This window comes from Aythya fuligula, chromosome 2 (assembly GCF_009819795.1).
Source record: "Aythya fuligula isolate bAytFul2 chromosome 2, bAytFul2.pri, whole genome shotgun sequence".
Taxonomy (NCBI): Eukaryota; Metazoa; Chordata; class Aves; order Anseriformes; family Anatidae; genus Aythya; species Aythya fuligula.
The window spans coordinates 4,493,755-4,516,011 of record NC_045560.1 but is presented as its reverse complement, the minus strand read 5'-3'; the positions used below and the strand labels follow the sequence as shown (position 1 = coordinate 4,516,011).

The 22,257-nt window shown below is 38.8% G+C and overlaps 1 protein-coding gene across 1 annotated transcript; it reads left to right on the top strand.

The window, feature by feature from the left end:
* The first annotated feature begins 1,891 nt into the window (after positions 1–1,891).
* Positions 1,892–20,034, top strand: AQP1 (aquaporin 1 (Colton blood group)). Its single transcript, XM_032182761.1, has 4 exons — positions 1,892–2,485; positions 17,218–17,382; positions 17,793–17,873; positions 19,389–20,034. The coding sequence occupies exons 1-4, from the start codon at positions 2,096–2,098 to the stop codon at positions 19,566–19,568; spliced, it is 816 nt and encodes a 271-aa protein (XP_032038652.1). The 5' UTR covers positions 1,892–2,095; the 3' UTR covers positions 19,569–20,034.
* The last annotated feature ends 2,223 nt before the right edge of the window (positions 20,035–22,257 follow it).

Sequence of the window (22,257 nt, the reverse complement as noted above, 5' to 3'; positions counted from 1 at the left end):
ACATGGAAAGTACTTGCTCCCGGGAACTATTTCTAGACTCTTCTTTCCCTAGTTCCCTAGGATGACATATGCCCTGTGTCTTGGGCATCTGGTTGTTATGACCTGAGAACATGGTCACATATGATCTTCTAGTCTCAGAAACAGTCTACAGTAAATAAAAAAGTTTTGCCGAACAGAATACAGCTAGCATTGAGTTTATTTTATATTAAAATTCCACCACACACTGTCTCTGGCTAAATTTGATTTTTGATTTGTCTGTCAGATTGTTCCTCATTGCGATTCCTCTGTAATTAGAAGTGTGAAACTAATAATTAATTTGTCCCCATTCCTTCACATTTTTCCCCCCAACGGTACAGTGCTGTTGTGTAAGTGCACAATAAAATGGAATGAAATAAAACTGGATATTTGGAAAATCAAAAACATCTGATGACTAGAAAGAATAAGAACTTGAGAACAACAGGCCTCAGACATCCAGATTTTTATTTAAGCTGTTTTCAGCTTTGTATCTGAATCATCTTTTGAAAGCTGAATATACTTAGAAAAAAAAAAAAAAAAAAAGGAAAAAGCAAAACAAAACACTCTTATGCAGGTGTGTATTTGTTTTTATCTTCATAGTGACTTATTGCCAAAGTGAGAAAACCTTGAGTTAATTTAAGTACAATTTAGAATTTAACATAAGTGCACTGATGTAAGTGAAAAAAAAAAAAGGGGGGGGGAGGCAGAGACGTAGGCTGATTTGAAATGCTCTTCTTTGAGGACCTGTGCCTGGGGACTTTGTTTCTGACTCTGGATCAGATTTTGTGTAGTTTGAAGCCAGAGCAACCCCCCAGGCTTACGGAGTAACACCAGCTGCTAAAGCCCACATAGGTCTGATAACTCAGGGGTTAATCTGAGGCGTGTACACAAGTCCCGCTGTGATAAAACCAGAAGCGATTAGACCTTTTGCTCCAGAGGACATTCTGGCACTGCTGGGAGATTCATTTTGTCTGCAAAACCAAGCATGTAATTTCTCTTCTCCCTCGCTCTCCCTTTCTGTCCCTGTGTCTGTCCAGCCCCGTGGCTCAGTCTGCCCACTGACACCAGCGCAGCTGACCTTCAGCAGAGCAGTGTTAGATGTACTTTCACTGCAGAGCATGGGCTAGAAAGCCCCCAGACTGGCTTCTGTCCTGCTGATCTGATGAGATACAGGAGGGCAAGCCTGCAGAAACCCTGAGACACCTCTGTGTCCCAAAGAAAAAAAGCGAAGAAATAAGTAAATTAAAAAAATAAACAAAAATATCTGTCCCTCAGCATCCAAATCACATCGATAGAAAGTTTCCCTTTATAGTGGTGTTATGTAGGATTTACACAGCAGTCACAGGGATTAGAAGTGATCCCTACCATCAGTCAGCTAAGATCAGCTTGTGTTAGCCTGTGTCAATAGCGTGTTTGTCCACACAGCCGTCAGGCTTGGCACAAGAAATGCATCCATGTCTCCACAGAGCAAGCAGAAGAGACTTTTTCTACCTGTTTTCAAATGAAACAGAGATATTTCTGTCTCTAGAGTGCAGATTTAGTTGTCAGCTTTATTTACTACTTTCGGATGTCACCAGCCGCCAGTGAAGCTGAGCGTGAATAACTTACCAGCCTGCACACATAACTTTTCTTTTCCTTTCAGTCCAGCTTCAGACAGAAATACCGCAAAAGCTCTCACTCCGATCTGTGTGCTGAATGACGACACAGAAGTTAAACAAGTCAGGGTAAAATTCCTGAGGTACTCCTAAAGGCTTTTCCAAGGATTTTTAAAAGCCTCTTAAAAACGGCAGCAGAGATCGAAGGCTGTTCAGGGAGCGGGGGAAAAAAAAAAAAAAGGAAGAAAAACTTTGGCAAGCGTGCAGTGTCTTACATCAATCTAGCAGTCAGCATCTATGTAGATGTTCTTTCCTCCTTTTGTGCAACACCCCTTCCCTCCTACAGACCACCCAAAGCCCTATAAATAATCCAAGGACTGTATTTTTTCTCCAGCTTTCTCTTCAGACCTCAGAGGGAAAATATCAGGCAGGAGAAGGGAGAGAGGAGAAGGAAAAGTGAGGAGGGGATAGAGAGAAGAGGAAAGATGGCTAGTGAATTCAAAAAGAAAATGTTCTGGAGGGCAGTGGTGGCTGAGTTTCTTGCCATGAGCCTCTTCATTTTTATCAGCATAGGCTCAGCTCTGGGTTTTAGCTTCCCAGTGGTGGGCAACAAAACATCGACGAGGTCTCAGGACAACGTGAAGGTTTCGCTGGCTTTTGGGTTATCCATCGCTACCATGGCACAAAGTGTGGGCCACATCAGCGGTGCCCACCTGAACCCAGCTGTGACCCTTGGCCTCCTGCTGAGCTGCCAGATCAGCATCTTCAAGGCGCTCATGTACATCATTGCCCAGTGCCTGGGGGCAGTGGTGGCCACAGCTATTCTGTCAGGAGTCACCTCCTCTCTCCCAAACAACCTCCTGGGACTCAATGCGGTAAGCAGAAACTTTTTATTACCCCTCTTTATTTATTTTTTTTTTTCAAGTAGAAATGTGAGTGCAACACCTGTAAGCTACAGAGGATGTGGGTGGTGGTGGTGGTATGGTGGTATGGTATGGTGGTATGGCAATTGCTTATTTAGCAGGGGGTCCAGTCCTGGCTGATGCCAGGGTAGATCTAGGGTAGATGCATTAACTGACATCAATTTAAGCACTGTTTAAATCCTTTTATTTTGTAAGAGGTGTCATAGAGATGATCCTTTCTCCACACCCCCTTTTCAGATCTATCGGATACTATGGTTATTATCAGTTTTGCGAATGTTCAATTTTGTACATCCTTGTTGCTGAAAGGTGCCTTTTGACACCAATTTCACTTTGAAATCACTGGCACTTGCATGACTGAGTCCTTTTGCTGGTTCTGTAGGTCTCAGGTAACACATCTTTGGCTCATGATGCTGATTAATGAGTATATATCGATGTTGTATTCACTTCCATGAATGTGGTTCTTTTCCAATACCTAATTAATTGTTTGTGTAAGCTGATGATGACTGCAGTGAAAGAAGCTATGGGAACAGTGAGAGAGATGGGTAGCAGGAGAAACTCTATCACAAAAGGTGTGAGAATCACCTGTTGCATTAGGCAAAGTGCTAACATCCTGCCTGATACAGAATCCCAGCTGCATTTTCCTTGTTTTGTTCCCTTAGCTGTGCAAAAATGGGGAAGAAAAAAAAAAAAAAAAGAAAAACAAAAAAAAAGGAACAACAACAAACCGAATTCTCAAGTGTAGGTTGGAAAAAAAAAAAGAGGAAGCCACACTTAACAGGGGTGCAGGTTTCAGCCTTCTCCCATCCAGCTGCTCACAGATATTGACAGTCATGCTGCACAGAAAGTTGCCTGACTGCAGCTCCTCCTCCTCAACATGTTGTCATTTTGCTGTTGTCATTGTATCATAACAGGAGCAAAAGTGGTAGTTAGTCTTTTAAACATTAAATCATCCCATTGTCAGTGGATGTCAGTGAGATGGTCCTACAGCCACAGCAATACACAGAGGAGTGCTATAAATGGAAATTCCATTCTTGTCACTTATCTCACCTGATTCTGTTAAGAGTAAGTATTTCATGTCTTTTCTGTGGCCCCTTTCTTGCAGGACATTCCTGGCTGCAGTCTGAAACTTGAACTTATTTGAAATTTCATGCCTCTTAGATTTCACGGTGATATTTGGGACATAAAGCTCCAAATACAATATCTCTTCAGAAAATATTTTGGCAAAAAAAAGGAAAGAAAGGATGAAAAAAAATATGTTTTAGCATTCTGTGACATTACAGTTATTTCCAAAAATAAGGCAGTGAAGTTTTTGAAAACAAAAGCTGACATTGAGGTCATTCCTGAGTAGCCCAGTATCATCCACCCTTTTGCCACTCTGTGGGTTGTCCGCTTACCTCCCTTGCTGAAGCCTGGTGCCTGCAGGGATCCCATCATGTCATCAATCCAGAAATGTTGATGGGTTAATCCAAAACATTTTGGGGAAGAAGGGGGAATCTTTTTTATTAAGTCCAGAAGTCTCTGGCTGTGTGTGTGATACGTGATCTTTCCCTCTGCGACCACTGACAAGGGGAACTGCTCGGCCGCGTGGGACAGGGTATCCGCCCAAGTGGTTTCCTCGAGAGGTCTGACTGCCAGCTGCCATTAAACACGGGAGGTCCCGTTTGCATTTGGGCTTTGCCTTTTGCTTGCCACAAAGTGCTAATGGCTGGTTTCTTGCTCCATCTCAAAGCCTTGAAACTGGCCGTTTGTAAAGTGGGTGTAGGTGACCACCCCAGCCTCGTGCTCCTCAGTCGGTGATTCTCCAAATTACAAAGCTACAATTCAGAGTCCTGCACAAGGGCACCTCAGAAAAGAAAAACAGTAGACTCACTGATTTTGGTAAGCCTAAGAGCTTTTGAGATTCCTTGAATCTCAAAAATCACATCTGAGGGTGGAAGGCTTTTCCTCCCTCTAGGAACACCTCTGAAATATGGTCAAATTCATCCTTTCCAATACCATAAACTTGACTGTAAGAGGAAACATATGGTAAGTCTCCACCATGCCTATTTACAAATCTGGCAACACTTTCTGTGTTCTGTGGATTAATGGATAAAATGGTTCTCAAATATTGTGAAAAGCTCTGGTCTCAGTGCTTGTCATTGTCAAATGCTGAGATTTTATATTTTTATTTTATTTTATTTTAATTTCTCATCCAGTTCTAAATGCTCTGGATAAAAGAGCAGTGGGGGGGACTTCCCAGGAGATGGGGACTGCAACAGCTGTTTTTTTTTCCTTTGTAGTAGAGAACGAGAGGAAAGCACGTCTATTCATTTTCCACTGATGAGCTGGGACTGCCTGGAGAGGGGAGGGGAGGATCTGAGGGGGCACCAGGTCTGAGCCCAGTGCAGGGAAGAACATCAGGACACTTCTGCTTGTTCAGAGCCGATCACAACGGGGCGCATCCTGGAATCGCAGCCCAGCACCCACAGCACACTGCCTTCTTCAGCAAACAGGAGAGGGGGAAACCACAGAGATTGTCTTTCCTGTCATGCTTTTTAACCTGAGGACAAGGAAGGGAGGGACAGAGCTGGCATTCCTGCCAGCTGCTTTGTCTTCTTGTCCTTCTTCTATACCTTCTTAGGAAAGAAGGTATAGAAGAATCTATACCTTCTTAGGAAAGAAGGTATAGATTCACTACTTAGAAAAAAAATAGAAAGGAAGGGAGTGTTGTTTCTTTGGCAAGGGTGGGAAGAAGGCTTGGATATGTATGGCTGGGGCCTCTGTTCTGACAGTGCCATGGCCTTGGAAAGGTGCTTCTGACAGGAAAATCATGGTGGGAGCAATTTAGTGCAGTCAGTGGCTATCCAGTGTCCTCACTGATGCTGGGTGGGACTGCATGCCTGCACTTACATTCATCCTACCCAGCTGTAGGTCCTGCACTGAGGGGCCAAAGTGATGAGCTCAATTTCTAAAGTTCCCTTCCAGTTCACAAAGAAGGAGAGAAAAATAAAGTTACTTCAGCTTTTAGATCCATTCAACTCTCCTCTCTAGAGAAACCTTGCTCTCTTCCTTGGCTGTAGAGACAATTTGGTATGATGACGTTCCAGCCCTGAGAGTCTCTGTTAAGTACCTGAATTAAAGTATGATGAATCCATGCCTTACTGCTCAGAGGTGAAAAGGGGTATGAAAGCAAATGAAGCACAAAAAGCAGACATGGAAGGTACAATGCTGAAGAGAAAGAAGGTATCAGTACAAAGCAGGACTATCCTTTAACATGTTCAATATTAAGGTCTGTTTTACCCTGAGAGACAAACAAAATAGTCACATACGAAGGGTTTGATCTAAACATCACTGAAGTCAATGGAAATGTTTTTTAGTTACTTTGTCTGGTTCTAAATAAGAAATTCTGGTCAATATTCAGAGAGGTTATTGAATTTGTTAAGACACAACTTCCCATATATTTTGATAGTAGTGTGGCTGCCAAAGTAAAAACTTTGAGAATTGGAAAAGCTGAAAGTATGCAATGTTTTTTATTTTTCTAAATATTTGAATATTTTTCCTTCAGCGTCTTATATCTTTTTTATTTTTATTTTTATTTTTCAACTGGATTACTACATTTTACAAATTTCCATTGGTAAAACTGTAAGAGTAGAGAAAATCTGATCCAGAGTGCACTCATCTGCCAACATAGTTGGCTATTGTCTAGTGAGGACAGATCTGTAGTTTGGGTAATGGAAGAAACTATTCATCATGGGCAATGAATGACCAACAAAGAGCTCAAGCAGGAAAGGCGGGTGAGAGGAGATGTCTGTACTGTAAGGTAACACAGTATTTGCTGTTCAGTAATGTTTATCTTGAGAACTTTTATCAGGCTATTAAAAGCATGTTGAGCAAATTTATCTCAGGGTTGGTTTTGTTGTTAATTTTGTGTGAAAATAATCACTTCATGAAAAATACAGACATTGCTTTACAATTTCATAATTTTAAATACTTTCTGTATTTCTGTATACTAATTAAAATGCCAGGAAATGTGCCCCCATAAGCTTCATTGGTCACAGTTTGAAAAACTCTGCCATGCAGTTTATAAAACAAAATATATTATTTTAAAGTTCCAAGTGGATCAAAAACTGTAGGCAAGAAAAACAAACCTGAAGGTAGTTTTGCTCAGGGTAGATAAAGAGAAAAGAAAAACAACCAAGAATAACAAATAGAAGAAATCTGTTTTCAGAACCACTTCATAGACTGACAAATATTATTTGTGCAACTGAAGAACTTTCTAGAAGAGCCAGAGATCTGTGGTCAGCAGATTAAGAGATCTGGATTAATTTTTTAAGAAAGATGAATAGCCATAGATACCACTCCAGCAGTGTGGAAATCCATTTGTTCCTGGAACACTGGATTTTCAGTGAGATTGTGTCTCTGTCTTCTTTCTTTCACATCTTTCCCATCCTTTGGAAAGTTGCTTCAGGGGGTATCATGGATGATAGGAATCACCAGACTTTCCACATCTGGTCCTAAGCAACCAGCGATGGCCCTCTGACCATGGGAGCAGGACTTGCATGCTTGGTGCTGATGACTCAGTGCTTCCCTTTGTGATTTCCCTCCCTTTGTGCCCACACCCTCTGAGTCTGCTCTCCTCCAGCCTCAAATTAAGCAAAGTCTGGTTGTGGTGTTAGAACTTCCAAAATAAACCCAGAGCTTGACAGAGTGAGTGGACAATTGTGTAAGTGATGCTGCTTTTCCTCTGAGTCAGTATGGAGAATTGTAGCTCCAGAGGTGCCGCTGGATGGATGAGACAGTAGTTGAGTTCCTGACCTCTTGTGCTTATTAAAACCTTCTGACGCCTTTTTACAATGCACATTATGTCCTGGGCCTTCCTCAAGTTTCCATACAGTCAGCCTCATTCTCCGTGACATTGTCCTCTGACCTCCCTGTTTTTGATTAGATTTAGGGTCCTCCTGCCAAACTTGCCTGCGCTGGGACATCTGCGTACTTAAGCATCCAACCTGCGGCATGGGACCAGAAGTGGCTGCATTTTCTAAATGGTTCCTGTACATGAGATTAGTCCATGATTTTTAGTTCTTAACAAAGAGCACCACAACAATACCTCATTATTCGATTTCGATCTTGCAGCAGCAGTCTTTTATGGCATGCCAGCATTTTAGGGAATCGCACCATGCCAGGGAGGTGGGACACAGGAAAGGCACCTGCTCAGAAATGGCCATAGTCATGGCTGCTTTCTAACAAGCTCACCCAGACAAAGCAGAAATATCTGGGCTGAGATTTAAAACTGATGGTTATCACTCATCCTCCAGTACCTTTGACAATAACAGAGGTTATCATTCTAAATCTTATTAAACAGCTACAGTAGAGTGGTTCAAAGTGGGTTTCACACCATGAACAGGGTGCACGTCCGGAGGATCTAAGGATGACTGGTGCATTGTTTGAAAAGCACTCTGCAGGCATTAATTAAGGTCCTATTTGAATAGAAATGAAATAGATTGATGAAAAGTGTGCACGGAATGTTTTAAAATACTGAATTGCATCAGACCTAAAACAATATTATGGTTAATGTTATAATTCAAATTAATTCATGCTGGTTTTGTCTTTTTTTTATTATTATTTTTTTAAAACACATTTTTTCCTGTGTTTGACTAGCTGTCAAACTAAGAAGGATTAAGTATGACAAAGAAGGAAATTCATTTTTTCACCATCCTTCCTGACTGGTGAATAAATAGTTAAAATTATTTTACTTTACCTGGCACCCTATGTATTATGCCATATATATTTGGATATTTTGTGCATTAGTATGCACATCTATCTTCGCACATGCTCTCACACACCAGAGACAGCTGGATGGATAGATGGATAGATAGAGAGATTTTTCAGATGAGATTAATTCAAATTTGTGGTGGTAAAAACAACATGTAAGTCATTGTAGCAGAGCTCTTATACTTCATCAGATAATTTGGACCTTTGAGTGGGCTGAGAATAGCATTTCTTTAGTCCTAAAAAATGTCACTATCTGGTTTGTATTATAGCTACCTTTATGAGAAACATTTTTAAAAACAAGGATACCAAACTAGATCACAACTACTAAAGGAAGAAAAAATATGCCTTTAAAGATTTCCTGTTTTTCTCAGGAGGAAATTGCCTGTTTTCTTTACAGCAGTAGTACATTCTTGCTTATCTGTCATCCTCTAGCATAATAGGAAGTATTCAATAACAGAGAGATCTTTACCTGATATCATAATTAAAACTGTTGAAGAAATCTTTATTCTTAGAAAAATTCCAGAGTTCCAGAGTTAAAAAAAATAGACCAAACTATTACACCAATGCATAACTTCATGAATAGCAAACTATGTGTATATTATGTGTCTGTGTTGCTATATTTTCCTGCCTTTAAAATGCTGCTTTTTGATTAGAAACATGCAGAGTTATAGGCAGCCTTTTCATTGTGGGCTGACATTGTATCTGCCACAATGAGACATCAGGCTGTGGCTGTGCTCCTCAGTGCCTCTGGAATAATGTAATAATAATGCCATGGAGCAAGTGAATGTCTCCTGGAGGTTTTCCTCTCCTGACTGGGAGCAGTACATGGTTCTGTGAGTTTATTAATATACAACATGATGGGAAAGTACTACTCTTTCTGGCATTCAGAGCCAAAGCTAGTGTTGGTATTTAACTGCTGCAACTCCGCTGATGTCAATGATGTGAGGTTAAAGCACAGTATTAACCTGTTAAATCAAATATACAGAGCCTGGCAGGAATCCTGGAGAAAACTCTTTAAACAGCAAGAGGGCAAAAATGTGTGCTGAAAAGTCTGCAAGGGGGTTCTCTTTTGGCATTTGAGGATAAGAAAGGAGCCAAGAAATCCTATATGTACTTTCCTGGTAGTCCTATGCATCCTTTCTCCAGGAACCACTGAGAGGTACCACAGAAAAACAAATTTTTCCAGGCTCTTGACACATTCTGTGCCAAGAGAAATCGATGAATGCTCTGAAAGCAGAACTGTGGCACGTTTCCTTTCACATATTCACAAAACTTCCCTTGAAGTTAATGATGACTGTATTTGAATTGAGGAATGAATAAAGTCAAGCTTGGCCCCTATTGCTTCCTTTGATATGACTTCTTACTTGATGAACAAGGTGGAGAAGGAGCTGGAATTGTTCCCCTAATTTCTGAAGTCCAGTGCATATATCCAGAGCTGTATTTTAACTCCGTGGAAATACTGAGTCTTGAATGCTCTGCACAAGACTGACTGTTTGAACTACCTCAGACTTGGAAAGTTTGAAAATTTCACAGGTTGGCTGTAGTGTTTGTCTAGAAGTATAAAATGAATATTGCTTTGGTGCAACTGCCAACAACCACACTGTGATGTTTGTGCAAATCTGGATAGTTGTTCCAGTAACAACTTTGAAAAGTAGATTGTATAAAACTCAAAATTCAGATATGCCCCCAACTCCCTATTGAAACACCATCTCCTTCTTGGCTGACAATACAGGCAATTGTAAATAACTTACTGGTATAAATAAATGCTTCAAATGTATTAGTGAAAATAAACTACTTACTTGTGTTTGGCTGGGTAAAGAAAAAAAAAATCACTTTATCCTCTGAATGGAAGTGCTATACGAAGTGCTATACTTCTCAGCAACAACAACATTTCCCAGAGAAATTTTCCCACAGTCACATCAAAAAGTAAAAGTGCAAATGAGACAGTTAAACAAGTGGTTCATCTCCAACTGTCTGTGCTAAATGAAAGTCCTATACAGCTATTGACTTTTACTGTCTGTCATTGGCTTCATATGTAAGCTTTATGTGCTTGTTTAATATAAATGAAGCCATCACTCTTCTCTTTATGGCATACCAGCCTGCTGCAAGACAACTTGGCTAGTTTCTCATCAGCCTGAAGATAGGGTGGGAGGAAGGTTAGTCTTGTTCCTGGAGGGTGTCTGCCGTCCAAAGAATGGAAAATATGATTTGTGCTTTGGGAATTGAATGTGCCCCCTCTAGAGCTCTTAAGGCTGTATTTATAGGAAGGATAATCTAGCAGGGGACAATATGTTTTGTCCTTAGGTTCTGATAAATGCTTCTATTGTTGATCTAGGATATGATCCAAAGCAAATCCTTTGCTTCATAAGCAGCTTCATCTGAGTGCTTCTGTTGCATAATTTTAAGTGAAACTCATTAGATCTTTACCTGACTCTGCTTATTAAAGAAATGTGACCTTTCTACTCTCTGAATCCATAACACTCAAATAATGAGTATAGAAACATCCATTTCAGAGCAATGCTATTAAATTGCAAAGAAAGAAGATAATAAATGTAGTTAAACAGATAAAGTCTCAGAATACACGTTGACTGTCAATTGAATCAAAGCTTATATATATATACGGAGCTCTGGAATACCCTTCCAGCAGGAGAAAGGGGTGTCATCCAGACAGGAGTTACCAACTTATATTCATGATGGAGCCTGGAGCTGAAAGAATGAGAAGAGTCAGACAAAATTACTGGCAGTTTTAAGGGAAGTAGGAAGATTAATTTCTGAGATTACCTTTAAAGAACATCCTATTAAATAACTGCCCGGTTAAACACTTAAATGTTAGTTTGGTATAAAGAAGCATAATTGATATTTCCAGTGTAGGGATGAAGAAGAGAGCATGAGCCATTTAAACTCACGTGAAGGGTTTTTCTTATTAAGAAAAATAAGGAAAATGAAAGATAGGAAAATTTAAGCTACAAGAAGAAAGCATAGGAAGACAGATATTATTATTATTGTCATTATTATTGTTATTATTATTATTATTATTATTATTATTATCTTTTGAATAGCCAGCAAGAAATATATCCAAGGAAGTAGATTCAAATTTGGTTGAGGAAGTTGCCAAACATATTGCTTTAAGAGGAAAGTCTGCCGTGTCAGAAATAAACAATAACTTGGAATGCTGAAAACATCAGGCCTGGTGCAAATTGTTGGCTCTTTATTTGAGTTCAGTACACAAAGTCTGTCTGATATGAAGACATTATTTATGGCAGCAATGCTACTTAAAATGTTAAATTTTGTGTGGACAGAAGAACATAGTTCTCCTAGCATGAGCATTAAATACACTTTTATTGAAGGTAGCAAATTCATAGGTGGTCCACAACACTCTTATTATGTCCCAGACATACTGTTGCTGGGGTTCTCCAAAAGCTAGCCTAACATAGGGGATGGCTAGGATATTCAAAGGAGAGAAGACCCAGCCAACAGTGTTGTTATATATGTCGATATAGCTATGAGGCTTTGTTTTCATTTTTCTCTCTTGAAAAAAAACTTTAACCATCATGACTTACAGTGAAGTGTTTCATAAGGATGGAGAAAAGTGACATTCCCCTACTGAAAAATAGATTTGTACATTTCCAGAGGCCTACCATTTTTCAGGAATAATGAGAAAATAATCCCTGTTATATGAAAGTAAGCTCAACCCCAGAAGATACAATCCATTGCTACGAGTTTGTTGGATGACATAGGGCAGGCATAGCATCACATGATGAAACCACCTTGCATAACAAACTCTCTTATCCGTATAACGGGAAACAGGTTTGAATTTGATATAATTTTATTTCTAATGAGAAAAATATGAAACCACTGGAGAAGTACACAGTTGGGTTTACCTTGGGCCAGTTTAATTTCCTGTCCCTGTTTCTCTTGAAGGCAGACAACTAATAAATATCATGTTGGAAAAAGAAAAAGAAAAAAAAAAAAAAAAGGAAAAAAAAAAGGAAAAAAAATAAAAGAAGAAAAAAACAACAACAAAGAAACAGAGAGAAAACATACCATTACTTTGCCCACATTGTTGCCTGAAGCTATGGAAGTCAGTCAGTTAAACATGGCAGCTAAGGGCACTTATAAGAAAGAAGCTTCCGCAATTCCAGTCACAAATAAATCAAAACTGTTTGATGTTGTAGAGAAATGGAAGTAATGTGACTGCTGCACATTTCCTCTGACCAAAAAAGCAGGTGCTCATCTCAAGTAGTTATTCTCATGGTCACGACTGGATAGCGATTTTTCATTAAATTTTGCATTCGGGTCTAATAGTCCTCACAATATTACCTCTTTCTTGGCTTACTCACCGTTACAGACTGTATCTGTGTAGAGCCTTCACAGTCATTGATCCACCAGCTGTGCCTTCACTACCTATGTATGTCACCAACTGTTTCTGTGCATTAACTTAGCTGAGCCACAGCAGGAGTGAGACAATTCTTTCCCAATTTTTCCCACAGGGCCAAAAAAATGAGGTCTCTCATGTGATAGCTCAAGACAGAAGAGACCTCAGAAGGTCTCCAGTCCAGCCCCTTGCTCAAAGCAGAGTCAGCACTACATTCAGATCAGATTGCTCTAGGGCAACAGCTGCATTATCAGATAAACCAATCTTTGAATGGGAAAATGCTGCCTCATCCCTATCTCTAGTAATGTAGCAAAGAAGGGTTCAGTATGCCTGAAGTATTTCTTTAGTTTCCAACCAGATTGAGCTTGGGATACAGAAGCTTTCTGAATGATGTGTGATTTCTATAAATTTATCAAATTCCACTGGATTTTTTTTTCCCCACTAACCTGTCTAATACCACACTGAACTCAGGTAAAAATTGTGATGATGGGATTCAGCTCGCAGAAAGATACACCTCACTATGTTTGTCTACATGTATGCTTCTGCATGTGGTCTGGGTGCTATTTCAGTCAAAGGAAAATTACTCAGTGCAAGTTACTGCAGACAAGAGAGTGATTCAGCTGATCAGATATATTTATGTCTACATATAACTCTCAGATCTTGCCAATAATGTAACCCATTTATTGGGCATGTTTCTGGTGCTTTTTGTGTCAAAATAATAGAGTGACTTAGAAATGAATTTCAGTGGAGCAATTAATGTGAACACAAAGGTGTACAGGACTGGATTGCCTCCTACAGTATGGAAACTTTGTTGGAAATCACTGTGACTTTTTGCATTTCATTTTATTCACTTAGAGCAGATTTAGTTCCTTAAAACATTGAATTTGCCTTTGAGCCTTACAAATCTGAAGCATGAATGGGATGGGGAATTAATCTGCTGTTCCCTGTCCTGTGACATTTTTTTCTGCAACCTAATGGGCATCACCCAAAATACAGAGCATGTGAGGGTTATTGGCCTAAGGTGAGAAGAGGCCAGAGATTTCCCCACAGATATATCAAGGGCAAAAGCAGCATCAGCCCATGACCCTGCCCACCTACCTTGTTGTGACCACCAGTAAACTGCCTACTAATACAGCAGAGCAAGTCATTGCAGTATGGGTACAGGTCACTGGAAAGGACTCCTTCAGTTCAACACTATAGTAGAGGTGACTACACCTTATGTTTCAAGACATTATTATATCTATTTAAGAACCAGAGACATGGTCACCTTAAATTCAGGATATAATCAATAGAAGAATACTAAATGTTAAGACAAGTAGTTGATATTTACTTTTGTGTATCTTTATAGACTCATGTAGTCAGGTCTCTGCAATCACAGAATCGCAGATTCATCTAGGTTGGAAGAGATGTCTAAGATCACCTAGTCCAACCTCTATCTGTTATCTGGGTAACCCTTACAAATCTACTGTGACCAAGGACTATACAAATATAAATATATGCATATGTATATATATGTTCATTTTAACTTGACACCTCTCCTTGGTTATGGGAATATCAGGACATGCACCTTGCTACTACTCGTGTTGTGATGGGATGTAGTTAGTATGGTAAAGGTGCATGATGTTCCATGTGTTACTGTATCCTGATAGGTCCAGGGTGCTGCTGTAGTGACACTATGGCTCTGACAAGTAGGCAAATAACCAACATCTGTGATAATATATACTGCATATCCACAAACCACAGCAAACGAGGACATCCAAGGCTTGCCTCAATTTGCAGTATTTTGGAACACAGCCCAGAGTTCTTGCTCTCACAAGGTAATCTTATGTCCCTGGCAGGCTGCGTAAAATTACATGCTACAGGAAAGCAAAAGGTTTCCTATGACATTTCCAGGTTTTATTTGATTCCACACAGCCCATCAATAACTGTTGATTAGCAAGGAGAATGACCTCAAGTCACGTCAACCTTAGGATGTGTTTTCCTGCAGGGAAAGGAAGACTATGATTTCCGCCTCTCAAAGATAAGGATTATCACAGGTTTTGAAAGTGTAATTTTGCTCTTATTGTCTTTCTTCTTTTCTTGAAGCCCTTCAAAGCAAAGAGAAAGACTTATGATAGGTCAGTGTTTAATCATCTCAAATGCCAAGGTCTTTTCTAATACTAACATGAACACGTCACATCTCAGATCTAGACTCTCTGGGGTTTAACGGTTGCGTTATAATAGAGGAAATCCTAGTTTCATATCCACTTTGGGGAATCTGTATATCACTCACTCATTTGCAAATACACTCACCTTTGATATTGACCATTTGGCCCTCCAAATGTGAGATACAATTTTCCAGAGTCTATAGTACAAGTTCTTTTATATCAGTAGGACGTATTTGAAGACAAGATTGTTGATTCACAAATCCCACTGTCTTTGCAGCAAATAAAGTGATTATTTTAAAAGGATGATGGCAGAAGTAATACAATACTAATTTAGTGTTATATCAGGTGTTCAGTATGAACTTCTGGAACATGTAATTTTCATTGCCAGCTTATATGTATGTATATTTATGTCTATTTTTTTATTTCTCACACATAAGTCCTATTTGCGTTGAAGGTTTCATCAATTGATTTTAGTTTCTACTGCATGGAGGCTGAAGGAACCAAAATGACTATCATTTCAACCAAAATTCCCTTTTATGTGGATAAACTGCTTCTAATTTAGTTCTACATATTAATGAGATATAAAAATATTTATGCTTTGGATTGCCAAAGTTTAGAAATCAGTATCTTTTCACTCTTAGTAATGTACCTGATCAAATTTATATTAGCTGAAGACCCGGGCAGTATTTTCCAGTGTTAGGCATGTGATATTATCCTATGTTACATAGAAGAAACAAGAAAAGTGAATAGCAAAGGTGGAAAGTGAAGGAGTTTAGCTAAACATCCTTATATTTTAAGGTTATTCAAAGATTAGTTTTAGAGAAATAACATTGTAAAACCGTGAAAAAAAAATAAATAAAATGTGATTTCCCATTCTTTCATTACTCTGTGGAGATCAAAATAACATGTAATTATGTTTTTGTTATGTATGACCTTGCAATTTTTTGTGCAGAGGCTATGACAGATGGGATAACCTACTGATAGCACTACTCTTGAGTGTAAATTTTGCAGAGCTTGCTTCCTACACTGAGTCACTCACATTCTCAGTTTCTCTGGCCTCTGTCCAAGTTCATGTTTTATCCAACCCATGAAATGCAATTACTTCTGCTTAACAACAATTTATTCAGCTCAAATACAGGCTTGTTTTGTCTTAAGTAGCATGCCAGTGAATACAGAGATTAGAAGCAGATCACATCTGTTATAGCATTACATCTATGGTTTCTTGTTAAGCACAAGTTTCTAATAGTATTACTGATATATGAAATGTCTACTGTTTAATGTTCATTTATGTAAATTACTGTGGATTCCGTACATTTTACAAAATTTACATTGTTAACAAACTCTACTGATTCCATGATTACCAATACAGATGGAATATCTACATCTGACAGTGTAAGTTTTGCTGGAGAACCCACTTTACTTCACTAAGAAACTGAATTGCTTCCTCCATCAGCCCTGTATGATTTCTATATTGTGGATGTTTTTTTCTGACTCCCAAAGAAATTGGGTGGGATTCAGTTTAGGTCTAAGATACACACAAAAATAGTCTTTGTATAAATTGTTTTAAAGCTCTAGTTGTAGTCAGATGTAGTTCATCTGCTGAACAGCTCATCCCCATTGACTGTGCTCATTGCCACCAAACCAAGTTTAGAGATACACTGCCTGAACACTGGCCTCTAGAGCCATTTTAGATACCTTTGGTCTCCTGTGTCACATCTGCTAGTTCCACATGAACACCACAAATATCCCTGGGTGTTTCAAATGCATATTAGATATATATTTTCAGGCAACTGAATCACAGTATAGGTGAATTAATATTCAGGAGAAAATCTACCCATGGTGCTTGCACTCTGCAGGGAATTGCCCACATGAAGTCCTTGTTCTGAAGTTTTCATACTGAACAGCAGAAAATAGTTAGTGATGGGAGAAAATACAATGAATGTCACTTGTCAATAACAGAGATAGATACCTTCTTCAAGCGACCCAGAGCTATGAACCTTTCTTACTCTATTTGTATCTTCCACCTCCTGCCCCTGCTTGTTTGGCAATCTTTGCCAATGTCAAGTTGAGCAATGTTTAACCTGACCACAACATCCTCATTCTCAGAAGCAATGAATAAATGTCATGACACTAGAGTTCATTTTTATGGATAAACTCTATTGAAGGCAAATCTTTGATTCATTTGTCTTTCACACGTACACCAGCTACATTCTCATTGTGTCTAGTGGCTGAGTGTTCACTTTGGCTGGATGCAACAACTTTGTTATATCAACAGCAAAAGCTGGCTACATTTACCCTTATGTACAGTAGAATGCGTTTCCTATTGAGACACCAGATCCCCTGAAACTTTGATGTCTGGTTGAAGACAGATAGGAATATCAGCTGACGTTTTCCTTCTTGTCTCCATATAGCTTTCAGATGGAGTCAATGCAGGCCAAGGACTAGGAATTGAAATCATCGCTACCCTCCAGCTGGTTTTGTGTGTCCTTGCCACCACAGACCGGAGAAGGACTGATGTCTCAGGATCAGCACCTCTGGCCATTGGTCTCTCTGTTGCCCTGGGACACCTTCTTGCTGTAAGTTTTAGATCTCACAGTTGATACCTGCTATGTTCCACAACAAGATGGGCCAGTGAACGCAGGTAGATGATGGGCAACATGGTACTTTCATCCTTCTCCTTCCTCTTCAGAGGCTGTTTCTGCAACACACATGGCCCTGCTCCCTTGAGCCATGGAGCTGTGGCTCTAAATGCTGGGATTGAACACTTGTGAGAAGAAGTCAGTGCAGTAGTACCTGATTCCCTGTTGGGACGGGACAGCAATGTGGCAAACAGTCTTTCCCCCCTTTTCTGAGTAAAAGTGGGTGGGATGAATGATGCTCTTATGTGCATCTGATCCATTCCGTAGGCAGCTACGTAGTCTCCTGTGTAATGAAGATGCCACGTGTGCCTCAGTACCTCACCACTGGTTCTCTTTTCAACTCCTAGATTGATTACACCGGATGTGGAATTAACCCAGCCAGATCTTTTGGTTCAGCACTGATTGCTAACAACTTTGAAAATCATTGGGTAAGTTGAAGAAATTAGTTTAGCTCACAAAAGATTCTGCATATACACGATCTTCAAGATCAGAAACATTTAAATCCATATCATTAACATTGAGTTGGTGAACTGCTGTTTCTATTTCATTTAAAAAAATAATCTCCTTTGCTGCTCACTAAGGAGACTGATAATTCCTCAAACTGAATTTGTATGTTCAAAGTAACACAGCTGATATTATTTGGTTATTTCCCATTATCTATTTATTTATTTATTTACTTATTTAACTTATTTTAAACTTTAAAGCCTCATTGTATTGAATCCTCTATTGGGCATATATTGCTTAAACTGAGTTTGCAAATTGTTGCTGCTTAATCCAGTCAAACCTAATTTAGGAAGGCTCCTAAACACGTTTATGAACTGAAATGGATCATCCAATATTTGAAAGCTAATAAAATGCTTATCTGCCTATTGTTAAGTGTTTGCTTATGCATGGATATGTGCACTGGAAACACTATAGATTTTACAATTATTTCTTGTGATTAAAATGAGGTATTTCATTAAAATTCATTTCAATAAGACTGAATAAAGCAAACTAATATAAAAGCCCTAAATGAACATGTGTTCTTAGCTATTTAAAATTTAGTTTGTTTCAACTCTCCTACTCATTTTGGCAGCTATTTGCATAAGAATTCATGGAATTCCGGTGGCAGTACAGCATAGTTCAGAAATTGTGGATATGGAAGCCATTTTAATCTAAAGATTAAAACACATAAAACGAGGACACTTGAAATTTTGTCATTATCTCCCTCTTAAACACTTCTATTGGGAAGCTAAGATAATGTTTCTAAAGAAATAGCTAATATTTCCAGAAATGTGTAGAAAAATTATTTGCCTTTGTAGAGAGAGAGAGTAAAAAAAGGAGAGGTACTAATTCATATTAAACCTCTGATATTGCTGAATAATGAAAACTTTTTTTCAGACCTAGTATCTCTTTGGTTGTATATATCCCCAAACCCTCCATTATTGTCAATAAATTCAGCCTATCCACTAAAACATTTTTATTACCTCTCCTTCCAAACTTTGTTTGCCTTATGTGGAATATCACTAGCTAAATAGTAGCTAGTAGCAAATTAAGACCATAATTACATCCTCAATAAGTATTACTTTCTAATCCACCTAAGTATCACTGAAGGTTACGCTGAGAAAGGAATCCAATACGTCTGCTACTTTTAGAAATTGTTCCCCCTCTCCCTGCCAAATATAGCTTGAGCAACAGTGATGTTTTACCAATAGGTACATAATTTTAAATACCAGATGTTGATAGCATAGTCACAGGTGTCCATCTCTGTGTCTGTTGTCCAATTCAGGGTGAGAAATTCCCAGTTTCTTGCCTATGTAATTAAGGAAATATTCAAGTGATAGCCTACACTTTTAATGTGTTCATTGGAAATATCATGCATAGAAACTTCAGAGGAGATTTTCAGAACAGCTTCAAATGCATTAATACCTGAGGTACTAACTGGGCTTGGACTTGTGTTCCAGATCTTCTGGGTTGGCCCAATCATTGGAGGAGCAAGTGCTGCCCTCATTTATGACTTCATCCTGGCACCCAGAAGCAGTGACCTGACTGACCGTGTGAAGGTGTGGACCAGTGGCCAAGTAGAAGAGTACGATCTGGAAGGAGATGATATGAACTCCAGGGTGGAAATGAAGCCAAAATAAAGAAGGACGGGGGAAAGGGGAGCGGGGAAGGGGGGAACATATGGGTTTCTGAAGATTTTATCAGTGTTATAGACTTTTTGTAAACCAGCAAGAAGTACTTTGTTGTTTTTGTTTGTTTGTTTGTTTGTTTGTTTGTTTGTTTTTAATTCAATATGGTTGTCCATTTTTTGCCCCCAGTCTTAATAACACTTTCATACCTGGGGTTTTCCAATTGCAAAGTCTACAGGCCAAGAATTCATTAGACACTAGTGCATGAGTTAAATAAATTGGGTTTAATTTTAACCCTTCCCTCACCACCACCAAATTTGCTGGTGTATTTTGCATGGCTAGTTCTCCCAGCACATCATGCAGTATTGATAAAAAGTCTGTTTGCTGAAAGAATAAATACATAGGACAAAGAGCCATCTGTACCAATAATAGAGGTTTTGTACCAGAAAAAAAAAATAAAATGTATTTATACAGACATGCAAGGCTGGTATCTAATGTCAGCAGTGCTTATTAAAAAAAAAAATAAAATCTTTTATCGTTTTCCAGAAGCATCTTTTGGAAGAAAAAGCCACTAATAACTATGCCTTATGTAGAACGAACCATAATTTTCTAAATGATTGATAATCTTCACGAAAGAAGACCAGAAATGTTGTTGAGCGTAACAAGAACCTTCATAGTCCCCAGATCTATTTACATTTTCCAGTGTTTGATCCTCTCTGAACCTGCATCCAGCCCACTGTGAAGAGAGAGAATATATGACCAAAAATGTATAGCTATATGAATTCCTGGGAAGTAATAACTAGAAATGAAATTGGAAAGTAATAGTAACAATGACAACAGAAACAGCATGGTCCTGATACATAAACAGGACATGATTGCTCCTGTGACTGTCTTGCTTTTCCTTGTCTTTTGTAATTTAACTCTACATTAAAAAAAAAAAAAAAAAGCCCCTATCTTTCTGACCCCATTTTAATAACCAGTGCTATGACATTCAGGGACAATTAATAGATATACACACAGTATATTTTCTAAAAAGTGACAAATACATACCTGTGTGTAAGTCCATTTTGGGGGTCATTTCTTTGTTTTTTATATATATATATATGTTTATATAAATGTTTTATACAGAAAGTTTAGTATACTGTTTTGTAAGAAAATAAGAGCAGAAGATAAGTGGAAAGAAATGCAGAAGTGCTTAGCAAAATAAATGACACTGGAAATGTAAAGAAAACTAACACTCTAAACAATGTGGAAGACTGTTTTCTGTTTTTGTGTGTGTGCTACTTTTGATTTCCTGAGTAACCCATAGCAGTAGCTGGTCTTACATACTAACTATAGAAGATAGGTCAAGCAGATAGGTGCTGATATACTTGTTCTGCACTAAACTGTTTTGCATAAGAAATGAGACCCAGAGAAGCCTATATAAAAACTGCACACTTAACCATTCAGACAAGCACCCCAGACGCAATATGATGGGTGTCTCCTGATAGAGACAGCATGGAAATAGGAATTGAGAAAGGGTTGACATGGGAATCCATATAGGTTGCATAATTTCACTGAGTTGAGCAGATGTACAATGAAAAATAAAAAAAAAATATAAAAATAATAATAATAATGAAGAAACACCAGCAAACTGAAACAGAATGTGTTTTATCTTTCATGTTTACTTTTGGTGTCTTATCCCATGTATTGTTTATGTACATACAGCATGATTGGATTTTGGGGTGGTTTAAAAATAAACAAAATCAGTTGTGCTAACGTATGGAATGTTCATGATTTCTGCCTTTTATGTTGCTCTGCAACACAATTTCCTTTGCTATAACATTTTTCAAGTGCCCACCTCTAAGCATACAGCTTCCTCATGAGGGGAGCAGAGGGGCATGCGCTGAGCTCTGCTCTCTGGGGACAGTGACAGGAGCCAAGGGAATGGCATGGAGCTGGGACAGGGGAAGGTCAGGCTGGGTGTTAGGGAAAGGTTCTGCATCCAGAGGTGGTTGGGCACTGGGACAGGCTGCCCAGGGCAGTGATCACAGAACCAAGCCTGCCAGAGTTTGAGAAGAATTTGGACAGCTCTCTCAGATATGTGGTATGATTTTGTGGTGGTTCCATGTGTAGCCAGGAGTTGGACTCAACGATCCTGGTGGGTACTGTCCAAATTGAGATATTCTATGATATGATTCTAACTCAACACCTATACTAATGGTAAAAGTGTGAAATTCACAATTTGGTCTTTCTTCTACTTCATGTACAAAGAAATGTTCTTGGACTATTTTCTACCTCTCAAGATACAAAACACTGAAGACAAGCAATATTGCAATTGTATTAGGTCTGTAATAAACCTATGTCACTTTCACTGCTCTAGCTGCTGTTTATGATCATCCTGCTAATAAAGGAATTAGAAGCAAAATATACAATAGCTATTTTGCTAGTGAAGAGACTAAAAAAATAGGTCAACATAAATGATGTGTGATTTGTTGATATGTTTATTCACAGTGAAAATGTTTCCAAAGATCCTGGAGATTAAATGAAAACACTTTACAGCAAAATTCCAGTCTTAAATCCCCACCCTCACCCCACTTCTTTTTAAAGAAGGAAAACCTTAATTGCTCACATAAAGTGCTTTTGTAGTACTAAGATCCTGATTTGAGACCAGTAGTTTCTAAACAATACAAAGCCATAGCTACTAATGGTCTCCCCACTC

What these genes read in the sequence shown, in the direction of transcription:
- AQP1 (XM_032182761.1), top strand. Translation starts at nt 2,096, where the DNA reads ATGGCTAGTGAATTCAAAAAGAAAATGTTCTGGAGGGCAGTGGTGGCT. An exon ending in ACCTCCTGGGACTCAATGCG is followed by an intron (nt 2,486 to 17,217) that starts GTAAGCAGAAAC and finishes GTCTCCATATAG; the next exon opens with CTTTCAGATGGAGTCAATGC. An exon ending in ACAACTTTGAAAATCATTGG is followed by an intron (nt 17,874 to 19,388) that starts GTAAGTTGAAGA and finishes CTTGTGTTCCAG; the next exon opens with ATCTTCTGGGTTGGCCCAAT.